At 42.7% G+C, this 25,644-nt stretch overlaps 2 protein-coding genes and 1 non-coding gene across 8 annotated transcripts; 1 reads left to right on the forward strand and 2 right to left on the reverse strand.

The window, feature by feature from the left end:
• Positions 1-1,229: 1,229 nt before the first annotated feature.
• Positions 1,230-14,723, reverse strand: LOC128437556 (transmembrane protease serine 6). Its single transcript, XM_053419765.1, has 17 exons — positions 14,685-14,723; positions 11,436-11,568; positions 11,213-11,355; positions 11,031-11,098; positions 10,404-10,594; positions 9,239-9,443; positions 8,975-9,111; positions 8,665-8,777; positions 8,431-8,540; positions 7,488-7,630; positions 7,277-7,375; positions 6,518-6,634; positions 6,189-6,305; positions 5,882-6,050; positions 5,009-5,286; positions 3,719-3,855; positions 1,230-2,649 (listed from the first exon to the last, which is right to left on the reverse strand). The coding sequence occupies exons 1-17, from the start codon at positions 14,721-14,723 to the stop codon at positions 2,476-2,478; spliced, it is 2,373 nt and encodes a 790-aa protein (XP_053275740.1). The 3' UTR covers positions 1,230-2,475.
• Positions 1,364-1,436, forward strand: trnar-ccg (transfer RNA arginine (anticodon CCG)). The gene has a single exon. It is a non-coding gene; the product is annotated as a tRNA-Arg (tRNA).
• A 755-nt stretch (positions 14,724-15,478) lies between the features above and the next one.
• On the reverse strand, positions 15,479-24,287 carry LOC128436870 (interleukin-2 receptor subunit beta). 6 transcript variants are annotated; one of them, XM_053418769.1, is made up of 11 exons: positions 24,116-24,287; positions 20,759-20,806; positions 19,923-20,129; positions 19,724-19,838; positions 19,539-19,653; positions 19,013-19,100; positions 18,802-18,935; positions 18,199-18,421; positions 17,839-17,932; positions 17,681-17,768; positions 15,479-16,931 (listed from the first exon to the last, which is right to left on the reverse strand). In XM_053418769.1, the coding sequence occupies exons 3-11, from the start codon at positions 20,029-20,031 to the stop codon at positions 16,038-16,040; spliced, it is 1,860 nt and encodes a 619-aa protein (XP_053274744.1). In that variant the 5' UTR covers positions 20,032-20,129; positions 20,759-20,806; positions 24,116-24,287; the 3' UTR covers positions 15,479-16,037. The 6 variants fall into 6 exon arrangements, with proteins under 6 accessions (XP_053274744.1, XP_053274749.1, XP_053274748.1 ...); XM_053418774.1 differs by having other exon boundaries at positions 17,681-17,744; positions 24,116-24,284; XM_053418773.1 differs by having other exon boundaries at positions 19,539-19,632; positions 24,116-24,283.
• Positions 24,288-25,644: the final 1,357 nt, after the last annotated feature.

Genomic DNA, 25,644 nt, shown 5'->3' on the forward strand with positions numbered 1-25,644 from the left:
AACTCTTGTGAAGCTGCAACCAGCCAACAGATGACGGAGCAGAGAAAAAACATCTGCAGACTGTCATCACTGTCTTCAGCCAAGAAAAGTCGGTCATGGCATTCGTCAAACTTCGGCTTCACCTGGCAGCCGCTCCTCTGCAGACTCTGGTCATTCAAGGGCTCCAGGGGCTCCTCAGCTTTTATTTGACTTCCCAGTGATGAGAAGAAGAAGAATCCTGGATCCAGAGCGTAAATAAAACCTGGTCCCAGAGTCAATATGTTCTTTTTTAGCCTGTGTCCCACCCATCCAATGGTTTTTTGAGTAATCTTACTAAACAGACAAACAGCAATGAAAACAAAGCTTCCTTGGTGGAGGTACAAAATCTGAATAACAAAATATGGAGATTTTTACTCATTTTTAAAGAACGTATCCTTCATTTCGCTTATTGTTCCTCCAAGTATGAGCTTCTAGACTCTGACGGTAGATAATCATGTTAACAAAACCATGAAACACTCTGACATTCAAAGCAAAAGTCCCTCCAGCACATGAGTCTCATTGTTATTCGATTTTAACTTGTTTCACTGACGCAGAAAAACAAACAGTGTTTCGTGAAATATGGCTCTGCAAAGGCTCTGCACTTCTAAAAATAGATTTTCATGTGGATGATGATGTTCCAGTGCAGCGTGTCTGTTCATGAATGTGAACGCCGCGGTCGCTCGCCTAATGAGATTTGAGGAAAGATGGCACTTGTTACTGTGTGGGCTGGAAATAGGTCGGCTCCATCTGTTGTTACAGGCAAAGCAAAACAAAAGAGCAGCAAAATGGCCGATGTCCATGATTTAATCAACGTCCTACGCTGCTGACCTTCTCCTTCTGGCTCCCTCTCCTCTGATAATCACTCCTCTGCTCTGGACCACACTCGTGTTCCTGGTGAATTACACTGATTGGAGTCTGAGGCCGATCTGTACGACACGAGGATGAGCTGCCGAATCGTCTGAATGCAGAACTGATTGGCTTTCTGAAGAAGAACTGATTGAAGAGGCTGCAGACGTTTCCTTTGATTCAATCATCTTCTTTCTGCTGCTCTCCTCACGATGCAGGAAAAGCAAACTGAGACGCCACAGTTTCCTGAGACCTCCCAGGGAAACGGTTTAACGATCTCACACAGTGGATAGAGACACATCTTTTTAATAAAAGCATTTTATTTTCAAACAATAAATAAATACATTTTATTGTGATGGAGGAAATTGAGGATACGTGTGTGATTTTAGTTTTTTCTCTAAAAGAAGAACAATCGACGATGAACCTCAGATGAGAATCATGTTGGTGCATCTCTGTGGCTGCTGGTGTCATTAGTCACTAACCATCACTGCAGACTATCAACCCAGTGGCCTAATGGATAAGGCATCAGCCTCCGAAGCTGGGGATTGTGGGTTCAAGTCCCACCTGGGTTGTCAATGAGGAAACTCAACCTTTGTCATTCAGGTGCAGATACTGTGACATTCAAGTGGAGCAGGTTCTGGACTGGTTTTGAAAGGATTCAAATCTTTGATGGTTTGGTATTCCAACCTGACACTTGTTATGACCTTGACCTCAATAAATGAATTCCTGTAATAAGTGAAAAACCTATAGATATATCTGGAGCATTATTGTGCCCCTCCCCCCAAAACAAAGCAAAGTTTTGCAACAGAGAAACCAGTTTCACCATTTTGTGGAATTTCACTTTGACGCGTGAAAAGAAAATGTATATGTCTTAACGTCCCTATTGAGTTTTACCAGCATTTTTCAGCAAGTTACAATCAGACTGTAACATGTTAACATTAATATAAATGGAATATTCTACAAGCAAATCATGTTATCATCATAATCTGAGTTATTTCTCTTTCACAATCAGGTCAAAAGTCGAAACATTGCTGATCATATCACTTTCCCTCCCAACTGAAGAATGAAGGTCATTTTTTAAACATTGAACAATTACTGGGTGGACAACTGGGATGATGGATGGTCTCTGTGGCCCCCGGGGGCCAGTTTGAGAACTGTTGATACGCTTCACAGGGCATGATTGCCGTTATGGTTTACAGACTAATAAAATAATAATTACACTGGAAAATATTATGATCTTCCAAATATCTCCTGTGGATTTTGGCTCTTTTCCAGAGAGAAGGAGAAGAGATAGATAGATAGATAGATAGATAGATAGATAGATAGATAGATTGATAGATTGAGAGAGAGAGAGACAGATAGACAGATAGATAGATAGATAGATAGATAGATAGATAGATAGATAGATTGAGAGAGAGAGAGAGAGAGAGACAGATAATTCTTAGTGATTTCTGAACAAGATTTCTAGCTCTATTATTTTATTTAAATATGTATTATCATATTACACATTTCATTACATGTTTTATATTTTGGCATGATTATTACTGTACAGATGAAAAGCTTAAACATCATTTACATCATCACTTGTCCTGATGATGATGACATGGATCCTCAGGGACTCACTGGGGGGGCGATGACCTTCTTGATCCAGTCAGTGAGCCTGGTGATTCGAGTGTAGACGCCATAGTAGCCTGGACGCGCGCAGCCTTTGCCCCAGCTCACCACCCCGACCAGTAACCAGCGACCGGACGGCCCCTGACAAACCAAGGGACCCCCGGAGTCCCCCTGACAGAGACAGGCAGCGTTACAGCGGCATGAAGTGAGTTATGACAGCTCTATGTTCAATAAAGACATTAATACTAAAAGCTGGTGGTCAATACTGGTGACTGGGCTGTTAAATCACCTGGTGCATGGATGCCTGGCTTTTAAATATAACTGATGGGCTGTTTATGGGGAAGAGGCCGCCCCCTTTCAAGATGCATCCAACTCACACCAGTTAAGTTCAACCTGTTTTGCCGTCTTGCATATCTTGATAATAAGGGGAAACTGAATACACCCCGAGTGGATCATTCTATTTACATCTAATCTGGTCAAAGCTTAAATATTATATGAACCTCACTGAATAGTGGGAAGCTGTTTGTAGTGCACAACGTAACGCTTTGCTCACACTTGACACTAGGGGGCAGCACAGCGACCTGCATGCAGCTCTTTTATAGAGTGAGAGTGTGATCACACTGTGGACGTGAAAGTGCTGTTTATCTGCTGGGTGTGTGAAACTGCAGCAGTTTGAGGTGGAGTTGTGATTTCTGTCCAACTGACAAATACAGATTCACTGTGTTCAGCTCCATGCTTCCAACCGTCTGCCGTCTCAACCCGAGTGGGTCAGGACCACAGTTGGGTTGAGTTTGGACAGAAGTCTGGAAATGATATTGGGGTTTGGGTCTGATCACACTGGCTGTGCCATTTACTAGTCTTTTTTTTATATTACACGTGCCGGTAATCTGGGAAAACATCAGGTTTGGGTTGAGCTCGGCTAATTATCTCCCTGGCTCAGTCGGCTTCAGAGAGAAAATAATAGCCAAACTTTTATGGGCTCATAGTTTTAAGGCTTTTTCACTGCAGCTCAAAGCAACGCTGAGGAGATAAGACTTAACCGGAGAAATAAAAATGTTAAAACAAAGCAGAAAACATTTAGGATGGTGGCTCAACTTCTCTGGGAGCTCCTAAGTGCCATCTTTCATTTCACATAGTAACTGAATCCATGGTTGAGATACAATATTAATTATAATGCAGCTTTATATTAAAGCTTCACTGACGTGGAGAGGAAACAATCTTTGGTTGTGTGTGTTCCTACCTGACAGGCGTCTTTCTCTCCAGCGCTATAACCAGCGCAAAGCATTCTGGGAGTTACAATGTTGCCGTAGGAGAGGACGCAGTCTTCCTCACTGACCAGACGAACGTCCACCTTCTGAAGCGCATTACTGGCTTTGCCTGGAGGAGGTCAAAGGTCAAACAGGTCAGTGAGTAGTCTAGAACTGATTTTTCCTCTTTTTAGTAAAGACAAAAAATAAACTATATTTTCCCTTCTCCCTCAAGTTACTGACGTCTTCACTGCTCTGTTTTAATTCGACTTCTGGACGTCAGCTCCTCAGTGACTCCTCAACTTGACCAGAACTCACCTTGTAAAGTCAAACATTAAACTTATGGATGTTTATCACAACAACAAGCAAAACAACATCCCGTCAATTCTCAGGAAACTTTAGGTGTGACATTAAACGTGCGACTGATGAACTGACTTTTTTTTTTTTAAAGACCACACAAAACAACATAAGAGCACTTCCTGTGAAAATAATGTGTTATTATTGCATAACACAAAAAAAGCCAGTGGAACATAAAGTTTTATATTCGTCCAGAAACAGGAATTAAACAACTTTATAGCGAAACAATAAAAAAACCTGTGTTTGGACTTAATTCCATATAAATGAAACCTACAAGTCAACTGCACCAAATAAAAGTCCACTTTAGGATTGTTAATGTTTATAAAGCTGCATAGTTATTGTATAAGTGTCTTTTTACAAGGTTCAGTGAAGGTTTAATATATTTTGTTTTAAATACAAACATTCCTTGACCTTTTGTCCTGTGGAAAAGATTTTTAAAGATTAGAGGTTTGCACTCAGATTTTTGAATTTCTTGTGGTGATCATGAAAATACAATTGATCAGGATGTAACTATTAGCATTTGAACAACTTGGAGCAAAAATCTGCTGAAAAAAGATTTGTTTCATGAGCTAAAGTGAGTTCTGATTACTCATTGGAATTAATTGCAATGAGACTGTGGGACTTAGATGTAGTTTCTTCTTCTTTAAAAGTCTGTTATTCAAAGGAGACTAATTCATGATATTTTTTAACTTTGTTATTACTATTAAAGGTTCACATCTCTTTCCTCAAACTGTCGGTTGCTGCAGATCCTCTTTTCAGCCTCTGTCTGAGACTACATCCTGTCTCTTTAAAGCCCCCCCTCCCATAAAGCCCAGAGTGGTCTGATTGGTCAACCGCTCCCAGTATATGTAGGAAATGTCCATAATCTATTTTAATACTAAAATCCCACTGTGTACCAACACCTCACCCTCCCATTCCCTTCTCACCCCCCTCGCTGAGAGCCCCCCAGCCGGTGACCCAGCAGAGCAGGCCCGGTTCCAGCGGGTGGGTCGGCGGGGGCAGGCAGACGGGAAGAGCCGGTCCAGCCTGCGGAGGGGAGGGGGGGCGGTCCAGCTTCAGGAGGACCAGGTCGTAGTCGTGGGTTCTGTTGTCGTAGTCTTTGTGGAGATGGATCTCCAGGACTCGGGCCACCTCCTCTGTGGGGCTGCTGGGACTGAGGAGGAGTTTCCCCAGGTGGACTCTCCACAAGGAGGCGGAGCTGTGCCTTGAGGAGGAGGAGGAGGAGGAGGAGGAGGAGGAGGAGGAGGAGGAGGAAGAGGAGGAGAAGGTCACTTGTCATATGTTATAGGAGCTTTATCTTACACTTGTTCATTCTCTATCGATTAAGAACTAAATATCCCAAGATTCAGTATCTAGATAATTTACCTCTTTCATGTCTTTTAAAAGTAAATTTATTTTGCATACAAAAGCCTCATAAAAGTTTTACGACTCAGTAAATGCAAACTTTAATCATTACTAATTATTAATTATAAAACAGTAAAAAAAAAACAAGCCGAGCAGTTTTTAATCCTCCACAGGATGTTGCAGCAATAAGTTTGGCCTCGGTCCAGCCCGTCAGTTCTGGTCATAAATAGAAATGTGTATTAATACAGAAATATGCTGATTTCGAGTCAAACAAGCTTTTAAACTTAAAGTCTGAACAGCAAAAACACGACAAAAGCACTGCAAATAAAAGTAAATTCAAAGAAAACAGAGAAATAGTAATTAATAATTAATTTAATTTGTTTGTTGAGGAAGCACTTTATAACACCTCGCTCATCCCACCACTTCCTCCTCACTCTCTCTCTTCCTGCACGTACCGGTCGTCATAGAAACAGTGGGCGGCGGACACCACCCACTGGTTGGAGATGAGCGCCCCCCCGCAGATGTGGGCCCCCCCCAACTGAAGGCTGGCCTGCCATGGCCACTCCCCCTCCGAGGCGTTTGTGCCCCCGACAATACGACTGGAGGCCTTCCTCAGGCCGCAGTCTGAACACACACACACACACACACACACACACACACACAAACACACACACACAGACACATACAGACAGTATTCAGCATGTACTTGCTGTCTTTATTTGCAAAGTGTGTGTGTGTGTGTGTGTGTTTGTGTTATCTGACCACACTGTTTTTCATCCGAGGCGTCTGGGCAGTCGGCAACAGAATTACACTCTGGGTTTGGCTTCTTCAGACACGTTCCATCAGCACACACATACGTCACATCTGTGCACTGTACACCTGGACACACACACACACACACACGCACACACACAGATGAAAACACAAACTGCTGCAGCACGTATCCAACCTGTGTGTGTCCCAGTGTCACATTACCCATGACCTCCAGTAAATATTCTACACAACAGCATGTAAAGAAGCATTTATCTTATGTGCTGTGTGTGTGTGTGTGTGTGTGTGTGTGTGTGTGTGTGTGTGTGTGTGTGTGTTACCTTGAGTGCAGTTCATCTCATCTGAGGCTCCAGGGCAGTCCGGCTGTTGGTCACACAACTTGGTGTAGTCCACACATCTACTGTCATCCTCTGGACACTGGTACTGAGCCACACACACTGACACACACACACACACACAATATGACAATCTATGCGATTGAAATACTGTTTAAAAAAGCAATAACTGGCTTTTTATAGTATTTTTCGAGGCTACTTCATGACCCGGCTATATCAACACATAAAGAACAAAACTAATATTGGCCTTGTATTTTAATGAGCTGCCAAATGCCACATGTTTTTATACTGTGAGGAACCGTCTGCCATCACAGTGGAGAAAAGAAATCAAGGGGAAGAAGCAGGCCCATCAAATCTGATTAGCATCACTCTGACTTTTAAAGCCAGCTTGCTTTCATACGCAGCGGCACATCCACGAGGCTCGTGTCTCAAATGTTTAAACGTTTCTGCAGTTAGCCAGTTCTGTCACATAAAACTGGCTCAACCGTCACAAGTGGCACCACAAGTTGTGTGGTGGAGGCTTGTGGTTTGTTTCACCCCTGAATACACCGTGCTGTTGTACCCTCGTGTCAAGAATAAACACAATCAGGAAGTCCTGTTATAAAATACCAGTTTCATTTGGCAGTAAATGGCTCAAACGTATAAATGTGTTGGACTTTACTGGGCTTCGGTGAACTTATCTATTGTTGTTGTGTCTCAAAGAAAAAAAATACATTATGTCGAAACGAGCATTGATGGAAATACCACAGTTCCTCTCATCGAGTCCATTGGGACAGTCCTTGATTCCATCACAGGCAGGAACACACAGGCCAGTAACGGTGCACAGAAACCTGCCTGGGCAAGCTACACAACACACAGACACACAATTAGATAACATGTACACAACTGAAGCACAGTCCAATCGTCTCTCTTGTCTAAACGTCTTGTCTGTGTCTGTCCTGCATCCACAGCTTACGATCTGATAGGTTGAAGACGCTGTAGTGCAGCTGAAGGCCCGGCCCTGTGAGGGACACCTGGGACGTCAGGAGGACGGTCACCACCCTGGACAGCGGGGACAGTCGTTCAATGTACGGCTGTGGACTCCTGGTCCCGCACAGTCTAAGCAAGGGACAGAGACGCGAGGATCAAAACTCCACTTACTGTACGTTTGTCTTCAGAGTCGACGAGAAGTTAGAAAAACACAAACGATTTATCATTTTGAAGTAAAAAGCCACATATGGGATGTTGCTGCCCCCTGTTGTTCAATACAGAATCGAACAGTGGGATGATTTGAACGCTAAATTTTTTATTTCTTTCGTTATTTGTGTTTTTAAATAGGCACCTTTCTGCAATGGCGTTCTGATGAGTAGTCTGCTGTGTGTGTGTGTGTGTGTGGGTGTGTGTGTGTCTGTGTGTGTGTGTCTGTGTGTGGTGTTTATACGTGAGTCTGTCACACAGCTGTTGGTCTGCACCTCGTGACCTGTTTGGAACATTTCACAGGCTTCCTGTCACATGTCTCACCACAGACAGGTGTATGACCTACGTGTGTGCTGATGATTACTTTCGTATATGGTCTATTTATTGCCGCCTCCAGGTTTGGCCTAAAAAAATATTAAAGTAGGTCGAACGTGTTGTTGTCTAGTTTGAGGTTCACTGACCTTTCGATCCTACGTCAAAATGGTACATGTGGTAATTTGTGGAAACATAAGCGAATAAAGTCACACAAATAACAAGTAATGATATGGATGATACGCAATTCAACATTTACAGTATATTTGTTGACCCAAGTATTAATTTCATAGTGTAAAAAACTCTCTCAGACTCCATTGCACGAGTTCTGCTGATCTAATCTAGACTCATCCGATTGGACCAATCAACAGTTCCCACCCAGCAGCAGGCCTCAGCATGGCGGAGCTCACCTGCGGTTCTGGATGATCCACTGACCCTGGGTGCAGACCTCAGTGTCGCCAGCTCTGTTCAACTTGTAGCCGTCGAACTCCAGGGACAGACCCATCCATGAACTGGGCACCTAGAGTAAATACAAAAATACAATAAAGTGCAAACACACACCAAATAAAACAAGTCATGCATCAATGCAACAATCATTAAATCAACCGGCAGAGAAAGAAAAAGGATGAGGTAGTGTGTCTTACAATAAAGACCCAGGTGCAGTTGGTGTCTGGAGGGTAGTAGCTTGGGTAGAAGGGGGTCCTCAGTGTCCCCTGGTACCCTGACACTGCCCACAGCTCTATGGTGGAGTTACACTCTGCGAGAGAAATATTTAAATTCACAATATGAATCCAGAAAGTTCATCTTGAATTCTCTGGCATCCAGGCCTGAGCTTCACAGATCTCTGAGGAGAGAACCCATTGACCAACACCTTGGCCGTCAACCTCTGGGTCAGCATGCTAGTGGGAGGATTTTAGGACTAGTTAGGGAGGTGGGGTGGTTTGATGGTCTTACCTTGGCGGTCCCGGGCCTGTGCGGACCAAGAGAAGGAGTCCATGTTGTTGTAAAGTTCCTGTGTCCAAACCACAGTCATCCACTCCCCTGAAGAAAGGATTCTGAGCACACTCTCCAGTCGACTGCAGCCATCAACACTGAGAAGATAAAAATAGGAGAATTTGCATTTCTCTAAAGGTGGACGCCAGTGAACCATCGTCACACAGAGGGTCAGGATTGAGCTAATTTGTCACAGCCGGTGAAAGATCCATGAAAGAGACTCACGATGCGATGAGGCGAGTATCGGTGGGGGTGAGGGAATCGAACACCGACAGCCGGTCCCGGCACTGTGGCAGCAGTCTTACCATGCGAAGCTCCAGCTGGGAGCCAGGTTCCGCCTGGAGGTGCCACCGGCAGGAGGAACGCTGTGTGTCGGGGCCACTGAGAGCCACAAGGCCACCGGACAACACCTTCTGGTGGTAGGAACAGTCTTAGGGAAAGCATACGGATGATAATGATAAATCGTGTGCTTAAACTATGGATTTTAGCATAGCTGGCAACTATTAAACCTAAGATTCCGTGGGGGCCAGGAACAATCATTAGCTCGTGTAAGAGAATGAGCTAAAAGTCACTGAGTCATAGATGGTTCTGAAAACAAGGAATTAATTCAGCCCGAGAAAGAGGAAACTCAATTTCCCACAAACAAGGGTTAGAGGTAAAAGGAACTGATATAAATATGAACAAACCAACTAACTAACTAACAAACTCACTAAAGGGATCATATACTGGGGGATCAGCCCAATTTCACACTTATTGGCACTTCCTGTATTTAAATCCATTGTTTCCTGGGTCAAACCATTTTGCCAGATGAGCCCAGCATTGGACGTTAGGAGACCTCCCCAGAACTGGTGAAACAGAAAATGAGATTAATCTAAAACTCAATGATTAACAAAAGTTAACTACGCTACATGTAGAGAACAAAAGAAGCCCTGTGTTGTTGTGTGTCTGTGGTTAACTAAGAGAAATGAAAGTGTCGCAGCTTGCGGGTCACACTGTGGCTGCAGATGAGGCCGTCACAGGCTCTAACCCTTGTGGCTTGTCTCAGTTTCTCTTACTGAATACAATAGAAATCTAGCATTAGCTTACCTCCAAGGCCAAGAGCACAGCGTTGGCTAACCACGTATGACTATGAGTGTCCCAGCCAAGACGCTAACATCGCACGCTATCTTCTGTCATGTGCTCGTTTCTGGAAACGTAACTTAAACAAATACTGAGGTTTCAAAACTGAAATTACATCTCATTGTGACAACGTCCTTCAGAAAAAAGAAACATACTTTTAAAGGTCTCTAAAGTTCTGTAATCTTTAAGTTCAAGACAAAAGAAGCTGATGCCAAAGTGACGATTGTTCATATCTAACATGCACGTTCCCCCTCTCCTCCATTTCTCTCACCGCTGACCGACAGTGAAGGGAGGTGGAGGAGGTATCCATCGACGCTGACCTCCTGTCCCTCCTCCCCCGACCCTCCAGCCTCCCTCAGGCCCTTCACCAGGCTCGTAGCGACCTTCGTCTGCGTTAGCCACCCAACTTGGCTGCTTGGCACCGACATCACTATCCAGACGTGAGCCACAACACTCCCATTTCTGAAACAAACAAAAATGAGTACAACCCCCACGACCATTAGCATTAATCGGAAAGTTCAAGGGTGTAGCACATGTGGACGGATACTAATTTATTTCCCGCTGGTGAGCCAGATGATCTGTTTTAAGTTTTGAAAACTTAATGATTGTGACTAGTGAGGGTGATGCCAATTCTGCTCAATGGGTTCTTCTCTGACCAATATTGCATCCTTCTTTTGTGGTATCTGTCCAGTAGTTTTTGCCAAATCCGTTAAACAAACAAACAAAAGCAGATAAAAACACGGTGAGCTATGTTAGGTCAAACCCGGCTGTTCTGGCTCTGGGGAGGAACATCCACTTTCAGCTAAGATGGTACCAGACTCGAGCCAGTCCCGTCACACTGGTTTCCCCTTTTTGCAGTTATTATTGATCTGTACATGAAAAAGTTTGATCCACGTACGCAAAGGCAAAGACACTGGCGTCGATGAAGTATCGAGAAAGACTTGAGCCTGTCATTATCTTCGCTACCTAAAAGAAGAAACAGAAAAACACCATCAACATCCCTAATCTGCAATCTTAACTAAATTACCAAAGCTAATCCAGTTTAAATCAGCATCACATGAATCCACAGTCCCTACTCACCATGGTCTTTACTCCCACGGCCTCGTTCCAGAACGCAGGGCTGCTGGGAGAGGATAGATCAGCAGTGAAGTTCCTGTTGAGGATGGACATGTAGGCTGCGTACTGCTGCTGGACACGAGGCTCCTCAAACCAAACCCGGTACTCTGTTGGAGAGGAAGGTGAGTAAATCATGGATTAAAACTAGATAAGTACTGAATAGAGAAGACAGGAAATAGGTACTCACCCAGGAGGTACCAGGCCAGCATGGCCCCTCCGACAATGAGGATGATGAGGAGGTTGAGGGCGGCGGCCAGGAGACATTTGAAGGATCGAGTCTTCCTGACGGGTGGAGCCACAGCTTGTTCGCCAGCTTCAACCTGTGGAGGAGAACAGATACAAATTACAATATAAAATCCGATCACAAGTGTTTTGTCTCACGCAGTTTCTGAGTGGGATAGTTTCCCAGTGGGTTATATTCAGGCACTGGGTTGGGAGGCTCTGCTGCTTTATCTCCCACATTGACATTTATGTTTATTGAGGATCCAGACTTGTATTTGTTGGAAAATAACTTTTTCATTGACTTTTCGTGAAATGTCACAGTTGCCCCATAAGATTACATTGTAGCTACTGGCTTTCCCCTTTAAAGCCCCCACCTGACAAACTATGAAAGACATTCGCAGAAGAACACGTGAGAAGGACGGGTCAGGTTCTCGTCCCTCTAGCTCAGTGGTTCTCAACCTTTTTTCAGTGATGTACCCCCGTTGAAAAAAAAAATTCTGCAGAGTACCACCTAACCAGCGCAAAGCATTTTTGGTTGAAAGAAAGATGTAATGTGATTTATTAATCCTTGTAACTAGACACATTCAAATGTCCAATGTTAAAACTCCATCAATGTCCATAACATTGCTCATTTGTAGTGGTCTCTCTTGAACTATTTGGAAATAAAAAGATATAAAAATAACTAAAGACTTTTATTATTATCTCTATATAAATAAAGATTTGTGCACATCAAAATAATTATCAACTTAAAGTGACCTCTTTTGGGATCATAATAAAGATATTTTCTCAAGTTGAACTCATGAACTTAATTATAGCTAAACACTTAGTTTTAAATAAAAGATTAGCTCAAAACATATTTTTTTAATATTTATCATCTTAAAATATCTTCTTTAAGGATCGAAAAGAATACTGACAGGTAGCTTGTTTCCGTTTGCTTATGGGAGGCTTTTCGCATCGTGTCTTGAGATGACCTGAATTCAGAAAGTTTCCTCTTAAAAAATTCAGGTGGCTTACCAACATGACTTTCATGTTTTGTCTGGAGATACCGCTGATGATATGGTGGCTTAATGCCACTGTTGGCTAATCTCTCCCCACAGAAAAAACAGTGTAAATAACAAGTGTAAATAACCCAATCTATGTTATTGTTAATATTGTTGAAGTGTCTTTCTGTTATTTTATTGTGAAATATTTGCTCGCTTTAAGGTCATACAATTTCATTTCCGTTTTTGTATTACATGCTTTTATTTTGAAAGGGTACCGGTAGAGACACGGACTTCTTGTTATGAATCATTAACTTCACAACGGAAAGCTTTTACGTTTTAGCGACCCTCCGAAGAGGCACAAGCTCTCACGGTGTTGTTTAGGGAAGGCTCTCTGCTCTGGTTTCGCCTTCTCTGGTACTTGTCCCTACCCCGACGTTGTCATACTCACAATTCTAGTCAGAATGTGAGTCTGAGACCGCTCCAGTGGGCTGTGATTATGGGGCGTGTTTCAACTGAACCAGAAAAAAAAATGCCTCTTGTCTCAATTGGATAGACCTACAACCAATCAGAGCAACGTAGTATGTGACGTATGTTAAGCGACGCATTGTGAGTTATTTACTAACGCCGGGTTCACACCGGACGCTTCAGCGCAGCGCCAAGCCTTAAATAACAGTTGGCTCCCATCCACTCCAATGTTAAAACTTTGTGCCGGTCACATCGGAGGCTGAAGCGCCGCGCTGCACCAAGGCTGCCTCGTGCCATGCAGCGATCGTTTCGACTTCGAGTCTATTTTTTCCGCTTGACGCGAGCGTATCGCGCCAGGAAACACACTGAAAAACGATTTTTAAACGATATTGATGACATATTTTATATGATATAAATGATCAAATATGCATCCCATACTTTGAAGTCCCCTTCTGTTGTCCTGGAGTTTTAATTTGACAAATGACATTATTAAATGTCCCCCTCTGCCCATCCACTACAGCCACACAAGCAGTGATGGGCTACGTATTCTCCACATAGGCTTGAGAGGTGAATACGTAATTTACCCTCGACACCCGACATTTACCGGAGCTAACAGCGGAGAAGTTCTTCGACATGGATGACATTAAATTAATAATTGAAGTGGAGAAGTGCAGTGAGTTGTATGATCCTCGGAACATACTGTATAAAGACAACACCAAGGAGGACAAATGTTGGGACGCTGTTGCTTAATGTTGGAGCAACAAGTAAGTGTATGCTTTTATACTACTGGATCAACGGGTGATATTATTAGCGCTGCCCGGCGGTTCAGCGTCGCTTCAGTGTCCGGTGTGACGGCCAAGCGCCGGCGCGATAGGGATTAGCGCGGTGCTTTGGCGTCGCCTCCACGTTCTGTGTTCCTCTTTCAAAATGAATGCGCTGTCGATGTCTTCTAAAACAGACTCAATGGCAACATCTACACATCTCAGCTCTCCAACGGCAGGCATGTTTGTTGAAAACGAATTCAACCCAAGGGCACTTTGATGACGTGGTTGATAACGTTGTCGTTGATCATCTGTCCATCATCGTATAAAGCCCGCCCTGACAATCTGATTGGTCCGGTCACTTTCGAACCGGGCATAATTTCTCCCCAACGTAGCGACTCCAGACCAAACTTCCCGACCTCAAATGTTGTGGGCGGGGCTAAGCTTGTCTGGCATCCAGGCTAACTTGTCCCTCCGTGTTTCAGCAGCGGCAGTGATGACAGGTGATGACAGGTGGCGTGTGCCAGGTTGGGTCAAACCATCGGTATGGGGGAGACTCTGTTTTTTAGGATAATGAAATTGAAAAGCCTATTGAATATAACATTTTGTTCATGAACTTACACTTATATTTTATTGAATATTTGTTAAATAACAATTTTTCAAGGACTTTTGAATGGATGCTAATTTTAAATATATAAAAAAAAAATCTCAAGTACCCCCTGGAGTACCTTCAAGTACCCCCAGGGGTACGCGTACCCCCATTTGAGAACCACTGCTCTAGCTAACACGTCTTAGCTTAAACTCCCTCTACCTAGAACACCTTTTGGTTTGTGTTCATTATTTCATTCTGTTTATTGTTCAGAGATTCCTGTCTGTCTATAATTAATATACAGCAAAATCAAGCACAGCCATCTTTCTAACATCAAGTTCGCCACACAGAAGTCTGAATATGGCGACTGATAAAACTCCTACTGCAAATGTATTTCTGTTTTTAGCATCACTCACCCCATCCTTCACAGAAGCAGGTGTGATGTTGAACCCCATTACGTCACTCCACGTCCTTTGTTCCATGACAAACCATCTCACCGTCCATACGAGTCTCCAAGTTTAACAGCTGTTATTTAGCATCTCTGGAAAGTCACGTTAGCACAGACTTCTCTCCGACAGAGAACGAGGCCGATATCTGTTAGTCAGCCCGAAAGTATTTTTCAAAAAGTCGTTATTTCCCTTGTCCCTGGATGATTAAGATGAGGAATAAATCTCCATCGTGTGAGTCAGGTAGGCAGCAGCTGCACTGATATCCTCAGCCTTCACCTGGCAACAGTCAACTCCCCTGCACAGGTAGGTCTGATGGGAATGAAGTTGTGTTCGCCCAGTAAGATACCCAACCCGTTACCCAGAGTTCATTTCACCTTCCATGTAAACAAGAAATCCCAACGGGGCCATGACGTGAGTCAGCTGCACCGAGAGAAAAACCCTCTGAGGCCGAGAGGCTCTGCAGGTCTTAAATTCTTAAAAAGCAGTGAATGCACTGACTTCATGGCCTTGATCCAGCCATATAATTAATTTGGTATGTTTTCTAGAGCTACCTAAAATTGTATATATAATGTGCAGCGCCCAACCTATGGATTTTACTCAGTCTGTGTGTGTGTGTCTTTGAATGTATTGGCAATGATTCCTAGGATGTTGTTTTCTGACCCCTATGGTAAATAAATCCAATTGAGGCTTGATGCTTTACTTTTTAATCATATCCTTTATTATAAATATATATATATAAAAATAAAACACAAATACAACCATTTTAAATAACATACACAGCTTTAATGCATATGAGGTAAATCAGTCACTGATATATATATATCCATGAAAGATATCGGCTGTTTAAATTATCATTCAGACTCTCATGATATCATAAAAACCCATTCACATAAAGTTATACTACAATAAAATAGAAATTTTTCAGAAGCTTATACAAACACATTCAAAGAATATCAAATAAACTGGAAATAAGCTTGTTTCATTTTTCAAAAAGAGCGTCATCCCTACATTGAAGGATATCGCTCACTTCATAAATCTATGATATTTTGTGAGAGGTGTTGCTTTCACACCTGCACTGAACTCTGGGTAATCTAATCTGAAATTAGCTGAAGAGCACAAACATCCGAATCAGTTGTTAGAAGAACACAGAGTAGAAAGTGTGACTGGAAAGTTTCCTGCTACGTTCTTCATCTGTGACAGTCAAACGTTTGATTTCTGCAATCGGCCGAACTATTGAGAACTTGCACGAGCTAAACGTCTCCAGCTGTCATCGAGTGCTTCACGTTTCATGTTGATGGATGAAAAGTTTTCAGTTTATTTTCAACACGGTTCCTGTTTCACTGGCATGTATCCGTCACCGGAGGGTCTGAGACTTGGACTTGGACTCAAACCAGAGAACTGTTGTGGGAAAGAAATCCCTGAACGTGGCAGAGCACTTGAGGCGAGAGGTGGAGGAAACAGGAAGTGTGTGGATTCGCTGGACTTGTCTTCGTCTTCCAGGCTCTCATCGTGGCTCGCCCGCTCCTCGCCCCCGCTGCTAACCCCTGAATCCTGGCTGGGGAGCTCCGGGCTCTCCGGCTGCAGCCTCTGCACTTGCTCGTAGTCGGAACAAACCTGAATTGACCCTTTGCCAAAAGCGCTTCCACTGACTCCAAACAGTTTCTGAAAATCGACTGGTCCGATTCCTCCCTTATTCTCCTCCGGTGCTTTGTCATGACTCTTATTGGCATTGATGTTATCGGCCTCCAGACTCTCTTGACTGACCTCTTCACCACTGCACATCCCTGAGTCTAGTCTCTGGAGCCTCAAGCCTTCCACCTGGAGCTTCTCAACCTTCTCATAGTCAGAAACGACTGGCAGTGGCTCACTGCTGCTGTTGCCTTTGGAAAGCAGCAGCAGCATCTCCAGTTCTTTCATTCTTTCCTCCTCTCTAACCTGTTCTGCATTTTTGCCGTCACCCAGACTGTGAGGTGCATCACAGGCAGAGGGCAGGGGGAAAGGTGGAGGTGGACAGAGGTGGGAGTAACTGGGGTTCAGAAAGATGGAGCTGGTCAACTGGCAGAGGCTCTCACTTCTCATCTTCGCCAGCAGGGCCACCTCTTTGCTGCAGAGTGTGGCAGCATCCACGGAGGAGACCACCTCCACAGAGGAGATATCCTCCACTTTCCTGGAGGAGAGAAAGGACTCGTTTGCCAGGTGAGGGCTCAACCAGTTCTGGAAGAGATAAGGTGGGAGGAGGCATCAAGGTGATTAACAATATGCATAACAAAAACAATTTAGAAGGTTATAAACCTGCAAAAATCAACTGTAAAAGGAGAACTATAGGTGGCTCATGAGGTTTTCTATCTTCTTCCTGTTTTTCTTGATTCTGTAAATGCCACGTATGTTTTGTCTGATGATTATTTTTTTCTGTCTGGTTTCACATCCCACATAAGCACATCTGTTAGTTTGGTTCTCTGCCTTCTTTAATATGTGTTGAGATTTTTCCATCATTAAAACGATACTGTGGATTTGTCAGAAAGCGTTTGCTGGTGGTGACCAACCTGCAGAGAGCTGTGCAGCTGGTTCACACCTTTCACTGTTTAACATTTTTAACATTTTCCAGCAGGCGGTTATCAGCCAGTTATCTGTGGAAACCACCGAACGCTAACTGCCCCAACAACCAATGACAGACAGAGCTATTACTGACTTGCTGAAGAGGTGACATTGGACTAACATGTGTATGGTAGTTGGACGCAACTCCCTATGAACACAACTCATTTCCTGCATTTGATAAATGGGTAAATAAGCTATTTTAATAACACGTTAGAGTCACGCTGGTTGTTCTGTTGCCCAAATATGTGAAAAGGAATACTGTAATATTCCTTTTCACACCAGAATCTAGTGTTTCTTTATTTAGAATACACTGGAACAAACTAAATCAAGCGATGAGCACTAAGATTGAAAGAATTGAATATGCTCACCTGGAAATTGACATCTTTAAGGAAGGACTTTCCAGGGTCTGGACCTCTCATCTTCTCGTAAACCCTGAAGTACAGGATGACATGGTAGCTGTCAGGAAACACAGAATTCAATGCACGTATAGGACAGATGTCTTCTCTGTGTGGTGGTGTCTGCTCACCAAGAGGCTTTTTCAGTCCTAAAGAGGATGACGGCCAGAATCGAGGCCAGCGCTGCACCCCCGATGATCACGGCCAATATGCCTCCAGTTAAACCTGACGAACACAGGGCTTCTCATTAGCTCAGAGGTCGGCACACTGTGTGACAAAGCTGGGTTGTGTGCATACAAAAAGAGAATAAGCTTATTTGACATGTCGTATAAGAGAATCTACGGTTTTTCTTTATTCATGTAAAGTTCGTCCAGCTGGTTTCCTTCCCTGGAATTCTTGACATGAAACAAATCTCCAAATGCTAAATTTATCTCGGAAATTAGGTTGAATTAACCAATTTATTTTGGTTATACTTGACATTGAACATTTACTTGATATTAGTTGTGATGGTGGTCTTCTGATTCCCACAGGGGACACCCATGATGCAGTAGGGCTCCATTCACTCCACGTTGACACGCCACAGTCTTCATTAGACTTCACTCGAACACGTGCCTCGTGCTTCTCTCCGAGTGTGAGCGTCTCATCGTCCAGCTGTGCCGTGCAGTTCAACTCACAGCTTTTGCTTTTTGTCTGCTTAGTCTGCACAGAGGGATCCTGGTGAAGAAGAAAAACAAACAGAGGGACGTTCAACACGTCTGTCCGTCCACTGATGTTTGGGTTTTCTACAGATCATGTGTAAGTATTAGAGAGGCCCTGAGGGTCAAAAGTCCACAACAGTTCACACAACACAACACTTTAGAAAATAACATTTTGAAAAACGCAACAAAACATCCCGAAACAAAGTACAACATTTTACAAAACCCAATCCAACATTTTAAAAACAACACAATATCGTTACATGTGGTTTGGTTTTGACCTTCAGGGCCACTGTAGTAAATCATCCAAGATTCACTCTCAAGATCTCCAAACACTTAGTTTTACCACACACACACACACACGCACACTGTATTAAAACAAGCACAATGTATACACACACTCCATGACTGATCCCATCTTTTCCACTGCAGCTGGCCAGTGTAAACTTTGATTCTTTCGTGCTTCTCCACTTCAGAGATCCAGGAAGCGGTGGTGCCGTTGATTCCCGGTTCACCTGGAGGATGCAGCTTGACTGCGGGATCACACAAATGATTTGTTGGTCACCATGGATCACAAGGTAAGTCACAGACACTCACTCATCACACTCACTGTGGCAGCTTGGCTTGAAGCAGATGGTCAAAATCTGCTTTGCAGGGGCACACTCCAGGTTTATGGACAGGATGTGAAAGGCCTGGAACTGAGAAACATTAAAAAAATTAATGTTAATACAATATGAAAAACATGTAAATGAATCTGAGCTGCTGGACAGTTTCTCTCCTGAATAAGAGCTTTGAAGGAGACACGTTCCGCTCTGATCTGGGTTTGTGTTATCACTTGAAACATGCTCCAATTTACAAAACACATCACTTTCCCTGACTTTGTTCTGTGTCATAACAAACTTGACATGATTATGCAAATGTGAGGCATTGGCAGTATGGACTGGACTAGGGGGGGAGTCGGCTTTTAACTTGGCTGAACTTTGACACTCACAAAATCACCTCTCGAACACAGTAGAGGTGTTTAAATGTATAGATGCTGTGTCCCTGCACGTTAGACAGGTTTGAAGCAAATGAAAAATACAGGAACATTTGTCTCACATTTGATTTGCACAGAGGATCTCGAATTTCAAACTTACCTTGTAGCTTGTTTTAAAGTCCAAGGTGCACTTCCTCAGCGCCGGTCCGGACACATGAGCGGGCTCCAGGTTACAGGAAGCGTTGTATGCACGACTAATAAAAAAGGGGAAAAAACTACGCTAATTTCACTGCATGCTGTGTTACTTGAGAACATATATGATATCTTTGTGGTTTCGGTCCTTACCTTGCATTATCAGTTAACCTTTTGGCGTGAAGTGTGCACAGAGCCTCCCTGTGCTCATACGCACTGTTCCACACACAAGTGATGGAATGGTTGTAGTCAGTGTGGCAGGTGAGATCTGTGGGGAAATAGTGAAATGCCAAATCTGTCATGTGAGATTTTTTACAGAAAGATATTTTCATAAAATCATTAAATCACTTACTTTGATCCGGCTGGTCGGGACAATCCTCCGTCCTGACGCTGAGGACTTGAAGCACAGCGAGAAGAACCAGCAGAGCTATTTTCTTATTTCTCTCCATTTGTTGTGTCATCAATCATGAGGGGTGTTTTTTCTGGGAGATCTAAAACCTCCGGGGATTGTTGTGTGGGATTGCTCCGGCCTGCAGCTCACTGGTTCCTCCTTCTCATTCTGTGCAGATGAAGCAGATGCAACCGAGGACGAGTGAGAGAGGGATTACATGTCATATTTTATACCTGTAACCTGCTGATAACGTTCTGAAATAACCCCCGACCACAAAGACGTCAAGATATAGATACCCGTGACGCCCACGGTAAGAAAGCAGAAATAGACATGTTTCACATCTGCCCTCAGTCTGGCTCCATGGCTGACAAACACCTGTTTGAATGTTCCACATTTCTTATGAATTATAAATATAATTCTATGTTTAGTCAAACTTCAAGTTTCAGGATCAACACTTTGGATTTTTTTTTTATCTTTTAAGTTTGATTTAATTAATTTCCAGCCCCCCCCCCCCCCCCCCCCCTGTAGCTGGGATCCAGAGTCCTGTACAGCAGCACTTAGATCCCCTTTGATTTGTATTTTAAAAGTAGATTTCAGATTTTAGTATTGAAAAAGCTTCAGTAGTTAGTTTCACCCCTGTCACCACATCAAGCACCACTCGCTGAGAGGTGAGATGTTTGTTATTCTTCACACATGGAGGTTTACTCTTGTATTGTGAAAGATGTGAAAGTACAAAACTAATCCAAGCTCTACATCTGTAGTCCATCGTTTGCACTAAAAGACTTTAACTGCCTCACCTGTCGATGACGCTGCTTCACGGTGCTGGCTTCATTCCACCTGACTCCCTGGAAGAGAACGTCAGGCAAGTGTCAAAGAGGATGTGGAAATAATGGTCACACTCGCTGCAGGTCACTTCTGAGAAACAATAATCACGATGACTCTATATGTGAATCTAGCTCTTTCGCCCCCCCCCCAAACTCAGAGGTGAGTTTGTCGCACTGTGGTCACGTATGTTCCCATTTCAGAGCAGTTTCTTCTTTTACCCTCCATTAACCTGTGAGTAAAGGTGTATTTACATTTTGTGTCGTGCATATTTGTCTATTAATACTTTTTAAAGTCCTACATACAAACTAAAATGGTTATTCTTTGTTTTTAGGGTATTTAAAGGATAAGTTAGGGTTAGTATAGTCACAGTGCGTTCATAATAGTGTGTATGTCTGTGTGTGTGTGTGTGTGTGTGTGTGTGTGTGTGTGTGCGTGTGTGTCTGTGTGTAACATATTAGTAAGAATACATTTCTATAAAACCTAACTTTTTGTGCAAACAACATTTAAACATATTTTTGTATTTTTCCATTTTCATGCACAGGGGAAGCCACAGGTTTTCTCCCCTGTTATTGTGGGTTTAACAAAGGATGAAGGTCAACGTTTTTTTCTGAGAACCCAAATGTTTCATGATGCACTTCCTGCGTACTAGACTTACTATTCTTAAAACGACAGGTCTCAGATTACAGATTAATTTACCTTATCTTTGAGGGGATGTCACACACCATCAAGTGAACATTTCCATTAGCGTGTTTTATTGGAAACGAGCGAACGTGTCAGTTACCAGGAAGACAACCAAGTTCCCTTTTCAAGTTCTCAACTGAATAGATCCTCTGAAGAGCTCAATATATATATATATAATGATTTATAATACTCTTTATATATATATATATATATATATATATATATATCCACTTCCTCCCACTATCCAGACATGAAGCTGCAGTATCCTGGATATGAGCACAGCCAGCAGATCACTGGGGGGGTTTCAACTCTTTCTAATCTCAATTCAAGAAGTGCTGTGCTCGATAGACGACTTTTTTCAAAACCATAACAAGTTTCATTTACCTTTTTATCTTCTTCTGACATTTGGACTTCCCCCAACCTGCTCTCTACTCACTTTCTCTCTCTTTTCGCTCCATTTCATAGAGACAAGCAAGGAAATCGAACCACAAAAACTACACACGCACCAAAAAGCACACACACACACACACACACACACACACACACAAACCACTTCCTCATCCTTTTCTCTTCCCAGTAAGCTAATGTTGTAACAAGAAAAAAAAACTCTCCTCATGCTTCACGTTCTCGATGAAACTGGTGCAAAGGTTTCTAAAGTCCCAGCCTCTAATGGACTGTATACATAAAGATGGACGACATGACAGCCCCCCAAAACTGAAGCCAAATATCTGGATCACCCCCTGGTGGTTGGATGCAGTATAGGTCACAAGTCCCACCTCCTCAAAGTTGGTTGTCGGGACATGGACCAAACTAAAAAGTCAAAGTACACGTCAAGCTACTTTCTCATAGTTGCCTTCTGTCATTTTAGGTCTGTTCATTCAGAATGCCACAGTGACAGCTGAGATGCTAGTTTCAATATATAGATATAAACATGGATTCCTCCTGTTTCAGAAAATGAAGCCAAAATATTGCGGATACAGATTTCTATGAGACAAGAAAAAGAAGCCATTACATTTCCAGTCAGATCCAGTAAACTCTTCTTTTTGGGGGGGTTTCTTTGAAAATGCAAGATCTAGAGAAAAACATTTTCATTTGTGGATCTTATCACAGAAAGATTCAATGTTTTAAAGGTCACTATCGCTGACAGACAACCACACACACGCACACGCACACGTACACGTACACACACACACACACACACACAGTATATACACATTTCGATCCGTTCTAATCTTTCTTCATCACATAAACCAACCACACTCGATTCTATCGTCCTGTAAAAACTTCACAATCACTTCTGCTAAAGCCTCACTTCCTCCCACAGACTGGCTCAATTACAGTTCACTCATAGAAGAACCTACCCGTCCTGCGAGAACTCGGCCGGTTCTGTCAGACTAACACACACACAGCGGTCGAGAAGTCCTGTCCATGGCGGGTGTGCTAAAAAAGCTACGTTCTTCTCTGAGGATCTGAGCTGATATGAAATGACTTACAGGAAAAGAGTGGTTGAGTGTGGTTTCTGTGAACGAGGTGTGATGCCGCATCTGGGTGACACGTTATCCATGTTTCAATAGATGTGAATCAAGGACCTGGAAACCCCGTTCGACATGTGATACTTTCCAAGAGGCCGTGTCACAATCACATGTTTTTAGAAGTGACAGAAGTGTGTGTTCTCCTAATTTAGGTGCCGAGGAAATTCCCCTAAATGTAGAAAAACAAAACCCAAAACTGTCAACTCGAAAATCCCTTCGATCTGAAACTTAAAGGATTCCTGTTGGAGTTATGATTTTGTCTGTGTTCGTTAACAAACTAATTTCCATCATATTTTCAGAAGTGCTGGGGCCGGATCCAAGGAAGAACCCTTTCAGTTGTGGGGCGGATTTTGGATCAAGGGGCTGGATCCAGGAATCTGTTTCACTTTCTTCAACATTGTGAGATAGTGAAAAGAACCTAAAACTCCCAACGAGGGATTTTCTCTTTAATCGCACAAGATGATTTGTTCCCACACAATCAACAAACTTTAACACACAATAACCTTGAGAAGACGAGTTTGTCCAACAAATAATTCCCGCTGATGACAAACCTGTGTTTTCATATAAGAGCAGAACAAATTTGATCATGTGACTCTTCAAGGTGAAAATAGAACATTCTGTGCATCAAGTTGACTGCGTGCATCTGAAGTCATTAGAGACGCACATGAATTCTTATTAGATTAAGTTATGCACACAAGATAACAAATAAAAGTAAGGGCACGTGTTGAACTAGATGAGTTCAGGCTGTAGCTGTAACATGAACTGTAGTGAAAAACTGTTCTAGTGCTCTGCTGCCCTCAAGTGGAGAATGTGTGAACTCATCATGAAAAGCGTTCTGTTGAGAATCAGACATTTATTCACATTGTAACAATAAAATAGAAAAATATATTAATACAGTGTTTAAGTACATGTCACAATTGTCCAATATTTGACTTTTTACTTTTTTGCTAGAACGACTATATCAGATTCCCTGTTTTATTTTTACAGATGATTTAAGAAAGTAAGAATTTAGGACTTTTTGGACGAGGTTGCTCACAGGGACAGTTCTCTGCCTTTAGACTCCATGTTCTTAGCAAGATAAGAGAAATAATTTCTTTGTCGGATCGACACACTCACCAGTAACGACCAGGATAAGACGGCGACTCCCTCTGACTGGAAGAGTCGAGATAAAGGACCAGGTCGCTGCTTCCTCGTGCTGCTTGTCCGGCTTCCATGAAAGGAAGTGGAAGGTTATAACTTTTCCGAAATGCCCTGCTAAGTTCTCCTATTAAAGAGGAACCGGATATTCTCACTTCTCCTAATTTCAACTGGTCTTAGTTGATGTTTTGTATCATTGTCAATGCCGGGGGAGATGTTTGAGTAGTTCTGTCACATGAAAATGACTCTTAGAGCTAAAAGTGCGTTGGTGCGTATTTCTATTATTCTATTATTACTAGAGCTGTGAAAAATAACGCGTTAACGCGTTATGATTAAATTACAGGATTAATTCGTTTTTTTTTTTTAACGCATTTAACGCATGCGCAGAAGGACCTTCCAATTCCGCCGCCTCTGCACTAGTCGCCGCTCTAATGCAGTCAGACGGCAGCTGCCATTCAAACAAACAAACAACATGGATAATTCTGATGAACCTGAGGACCTTCTGGACGGGAAGATCGTGTTCCAAAAAAACAAAGATCGAACATTCAGTAAAACCAAGGTGATATGCACACTCTGCGAGAAGACGTTATCGTTTCACCGTAGCAATACCCGCCTAACCACCGCAACGCGAAGCATGTGTTGGTTGGCGAGGGGCGTTCAAGTGGAATGCGCCAAACCAGACTCACTCGCCGGACACATTGTGCAAAAGAAGCGGTCAGCTTTACTGTCAGAGAATTTGAACAAGTTAGTTTGCCTCACCAACTGGCTAAAGACCGAGTAGCTAAGAGGGCCTTTAGAGGCATTAGATTGTATCATGGTGTGGTTAATGGTTGTGTGACAAAAAATATAAAAAATGTCAACCATCCTATGGCTAAGAAGCTCAAATAATTTCTGTTTAATTAAAAAAAAAAAAGTTTTATTCAACCACACAATGGCTAAGGAACCCGAATTCTGTTTAGGATGAAGATTATATGAATGCTCCATATGGAAAAGCAATGATAACTGCTGAAGAACTGCTGAGTTGCAGCACAAAAGAAAAGTTAAATGTCATAAATCTTGTTTTCACAAAAATATTCCGAAAAAATCGGTAATGTGATTAATCATGATTAATCCATAGAAACCTGTGATTAATTTGATTACAAATTTTAATCATTTCACAGCCCTAATTATTACCTATGATTCTTGTTTTTCCATCTCACGTGGGCTTTAGCAGGTTTTCATGACAAATTGTACAGTTCAGAATCTTTAAAACTAAAATTTAACCCCCTTATCAATTTTCAAGTCAAACGAGGAGAAATATAATCACATTGAGTTACTAGCTTAAATTTTCTCTTACAACCAAAAGCAAAACCTTGGAATGACAAAGAAATTCAGAGGATTCCCAAAGAAAAAACAATATTTGGTAATAGTGTCTTATAATTGTTACTTGACAATGTAAGCTGTATCTGAGATGTGATCAATGACCTTCAGACCTTGAGTCTCAACAAATAAACACAAACACAAATATA

Source organism: Pleuronectes platessa, chromosome 3, assembly GCF_947347685.1.
Source record: "Pleuronectes platessa chromosome 3, fPlePla1.1, whole genome shotgun sequence".
In the NCBI taxonomy this organism is placed as follows: domain Eukaryota; kingdom Metazoa; phylum Chordata; class Actinopteri; order Pleuronectiformes; family Pleuronectidae; genus Pleuronectes; species Pleuronectes platessa.

Excerpts from the sequence above, each read along its gene's own strand:
- LOC128436870 (XM_053418769.1), bottom strand. The coding sequence starts at position 20,031 with ATGACACAACAAATGGAGAGAAATAAGAAAATAGCTCTGCTGGTTCTT. Across the intron at positions 19,654-19,723 it reads AGGTTAACTGATAATGCAAG|TTTTTTCCCCTTTTTTATTA; the intron begins GTAAGGACCGAA and ends AAATTAGCGTAG. Across the intron at positions 16,932-17,680 it reads TTAAAGATGTCAATTTCCAG|AACTGGTTGAGCCCTCACCT; the intron begins GTGAGCATATTC and ends TATCTCTTCCAG.
- LOC128437556 (XM_053419765.1), bottom strand. The coding sequence starts at position 14,723 with ATGGGGTTCAACATCACACCTGCTTCTGTGAAGGATGGG. Across the intron at positions 11,099-11,212 it reads CCGTGGGAGTAAAGACCATG|GTAGCGAAGATAATGACAGG; the intron begins GTGAGTAGGGAC and ends TTCTTCTTTTAG. Across the intron at positions 10,595-11,030 it reads GCCAGTGTCTTTGCCTTTGC|AAATGGGAGTGTTGTGGCTC; the intron begins GTACGTGGATCA and ends TGTTTGTTTCAG.